General features: G+C 39.5%; 1 protein-coding gene across 1 annotated transcript; it reads right to left on the bottom strand.

Annotated features, from left to right (window-relative positions):
* LOC129553815 (olfactory receptor 5P80-like) lies at positions 1 to 933 on the bottom strand. Its single transcript, XM_055422525.2, has one exon. The coding sequence runs from the start codon at positions 931 to 933 to the stop codon at positions 1 to 3; it is 933 nt and encodes a 310-aa protein (XP_055278500.2).
* Between the last annotated feature and the right edge of the window lie 1,795 nt (positions 934 to 2,728).

The following is a 2,728-nucleotide window of genomic DNA, read 5'->3' as shown; positions in this document are numbered from 1 at the left end:
CTACCAATATGTTCTAGCCATTAATTTTCTCATGGCCTCTTTGACCTCCTTGTTTCTGAGACTGTAGATGAGGGGGTTCAACATGGGGATTATGACTGTGTAGAACACAGACACCACTTTGTTTTGTTCAGTTGAATAGCTGGACTTGGGCATCACATAAATGAATGTGATGGTCCCATAGAACAGAGTGACTGCTGTGAGGTGGGACGTGCAGGTGGAGAAGGCTTTGTGCCGCCCCTCAGTGGAACGCATCTTCAGGATTGAGAAAAGGATGTAGATGTAAGAGAGAGCGATGATAAACACAGTTACTACAATAATTGAGCCAGAAGAGATGGCTGGAATTATTTCAGAAGTAAAATCATGAGAACAAGAAAGTTTCAAAAGTGGCGAATAATCACAGAAAAAGTGATTGACTTTATTTGATCCACAGAAGGACAGGCTTAACAAACAGCCAGTAAATATCCAAGCATTCACACACCCACCTAGATAGGAAGCCCCTACTAAGAGAATGCAAATTCTGGGGGACATGTGGGTGGAGTAGAGCAGGGGCAAGCAGATGGCCACATAGCGGTCATAGGCCATGGCAGCCAGCAGGAAGCACTCAGCTGTCCCAAATGTGACCACAGAACAGAGCTGAGCAACACAACCAGCAACACAGATAGAGGTTCCTTCCCTGAGGAAGCCCATGAGCATGACAGGTGTGACTGATGAGGAGTACCCAATGTCCACAAAGGCCAAATGGCAGAGGAAAAGGTACATTGGGGTGTGAAGCTGAGGGCTGCTTCTGATTAACATGATTATGCTGATATTACCCATTAAGGTAACCAGATAGATTCCCAAAAACACAATAAATAAAATGGCACAAACTGTAGTATCTTCCGCTAACCCCAAAATAATGAACTCTGTCACAGTTGTATAGTTTCCAGTCCACATCTATACTGAGAATGGTGCCCACTGAAAGAAAAACAAGTGGATATTAGAAGAAAATACTATAATCTGCATACTTAGTTTTACAATAGCTATATAAGAAAATACCAACATATATACTCACATGTAAATACTTGGGGGAAATGTTTTCACACGTGATATCTTACATAAGACTTGAAAATATAAATGTTCATTGATATAAGGCCAGGAATACTCAGAAAAATCTGTTTTTTTTAACTTAACACATTCAAGTCACATTTGCATTGTGTAGTTGGTTTAGGAGGTCCATGAGGAGTAGATTCACATGAGCACATCCTAGAGATGGCCACCAGACAGTATGAGCGACCCAATAACTATATCTTCTAAGACAAAGACATGATGAAATGGAGTAGAAATGCTGGAATGGGCCAGCACCCATGGAAAAGAACAACTGTTCAAAATATATGAGGTATCATTTCTTGTATGAAAGAGGATGAGCAACTGAGTTTAAACAGGTATCACAGTTTTCAAGCATAACAAATATCCAGGGAGGTTGGACAGACGCAGGATGTAGAACAAGGTGCTCAAACCATGATCAAATCAACCTGGAGAGAATGAGTTTTGGAAAAGGAGATGGTGTCATGTTAGGGTCAAGTTATCTGATTAGTGATAGTGAGTCAATCCAGGTAAAGGGAACCAGACACATTGATCAGATTACTCCAGAAAGATTCCACAAGTGCCTGAGACTTTGCATAACCTGGGGCTATGGCTGTTAGCAAAAAGGTTCCAGCTTCCTACTTCCCACAGGTACCTAGCCCCATGTGAATAGCACCTGTCTGTGAAAAATCACACCTTTAGGTCAGCTTCTAGGAAACTCTTTCCCTTATCAACTTGTTTGAGGGGGAAAAAAAAAAAGACATGAAAAGGCAAGAAAAGCATGAGAGCTTTCTCACCATTACAGAATGCTAACCTTCAAAATGCAGCCCTATCCATTCCATCTCTCTCATTTTATACAGTTAGAAACTGAGATCTAAAGAAGTTGGGTAACTAATTTTAGGTTAAATGCCTTTGTTATGACTGAGTTGAAGTCAAATTTCATTCCTGGAGTCTTCTAACTCATTACATTGATAAAGCACAAATATCTTCTATACTTTCTAAAGAAGAACATAGACTATCAGAATGTATATTTGGTTCATTTATATGTTCAAAAAGTTTTTCAATTACATTAATACATAGGTAACTGAACTGAATACCTTTACTCTTAAAAGGATGACTTTGAAATCTAGTAATTAACATAAATAAATGGCTACAAGGTAATGACAACTCTGTGAGGCAGATGGTATATGTACTCGGTGCCCCAGTACAGAAAATTGACGTGCTCATGTGTTCAACTGGACTATTAGGGGTCCTTGGTAGGTAAGAAATCAAATTTAACTAGTATTTCTTTTGGAGAGCAATAAAAGAGATAGGTATGACATTTGAGGGTAGATGCAAGGTAGAGAGTGAAACCACCATTATTTAAGCAGAGCATTTAAGATGAATGAGTCCTTGAGATGGGTAAAGCTTCAGTTATTGGCAAATGATAGTCTAGTACATCTGACAATGGAGTAACTGGATACAGTAGGGAGAAAAAGAAGATCTTTGGAGGCAAAATCAAGAAACTAAGGGGCCATAATGTTCAAAGGATCTTCTCTATGAAGATATTAAAACCACAATTCTTGTCCGTCAGGAATTGTGACAGGGATACCATTAAGAGAGACAGAGCAAGCCAAAGCCAAAAACTTTCCAAGGATGAGGAAACATAATGCTAGTTAGTAGGTGA

Source organism: Moschus berezovskii, chromosome 14 (genome assembly GCF_049115385.1).
Source record: "Moschus berezovskii isolate FMDL1 chromosome 14, NW_MosBer_1.0, whole genome shotgun sequence".
In the NCBI taxonomy this organism is placed as follows: domain Eukaryota; kingdom Metazoa; phylum Chordata; class Mammalia; order Artiodactyla; family Moschidae; genus Moschus; species Moschus berezovskii.
The sequence above is the reverse complement of the archived record's forward strand: the minus strand, read 5'-3'. Positions and strand labels throughout refer to the sequence as shown.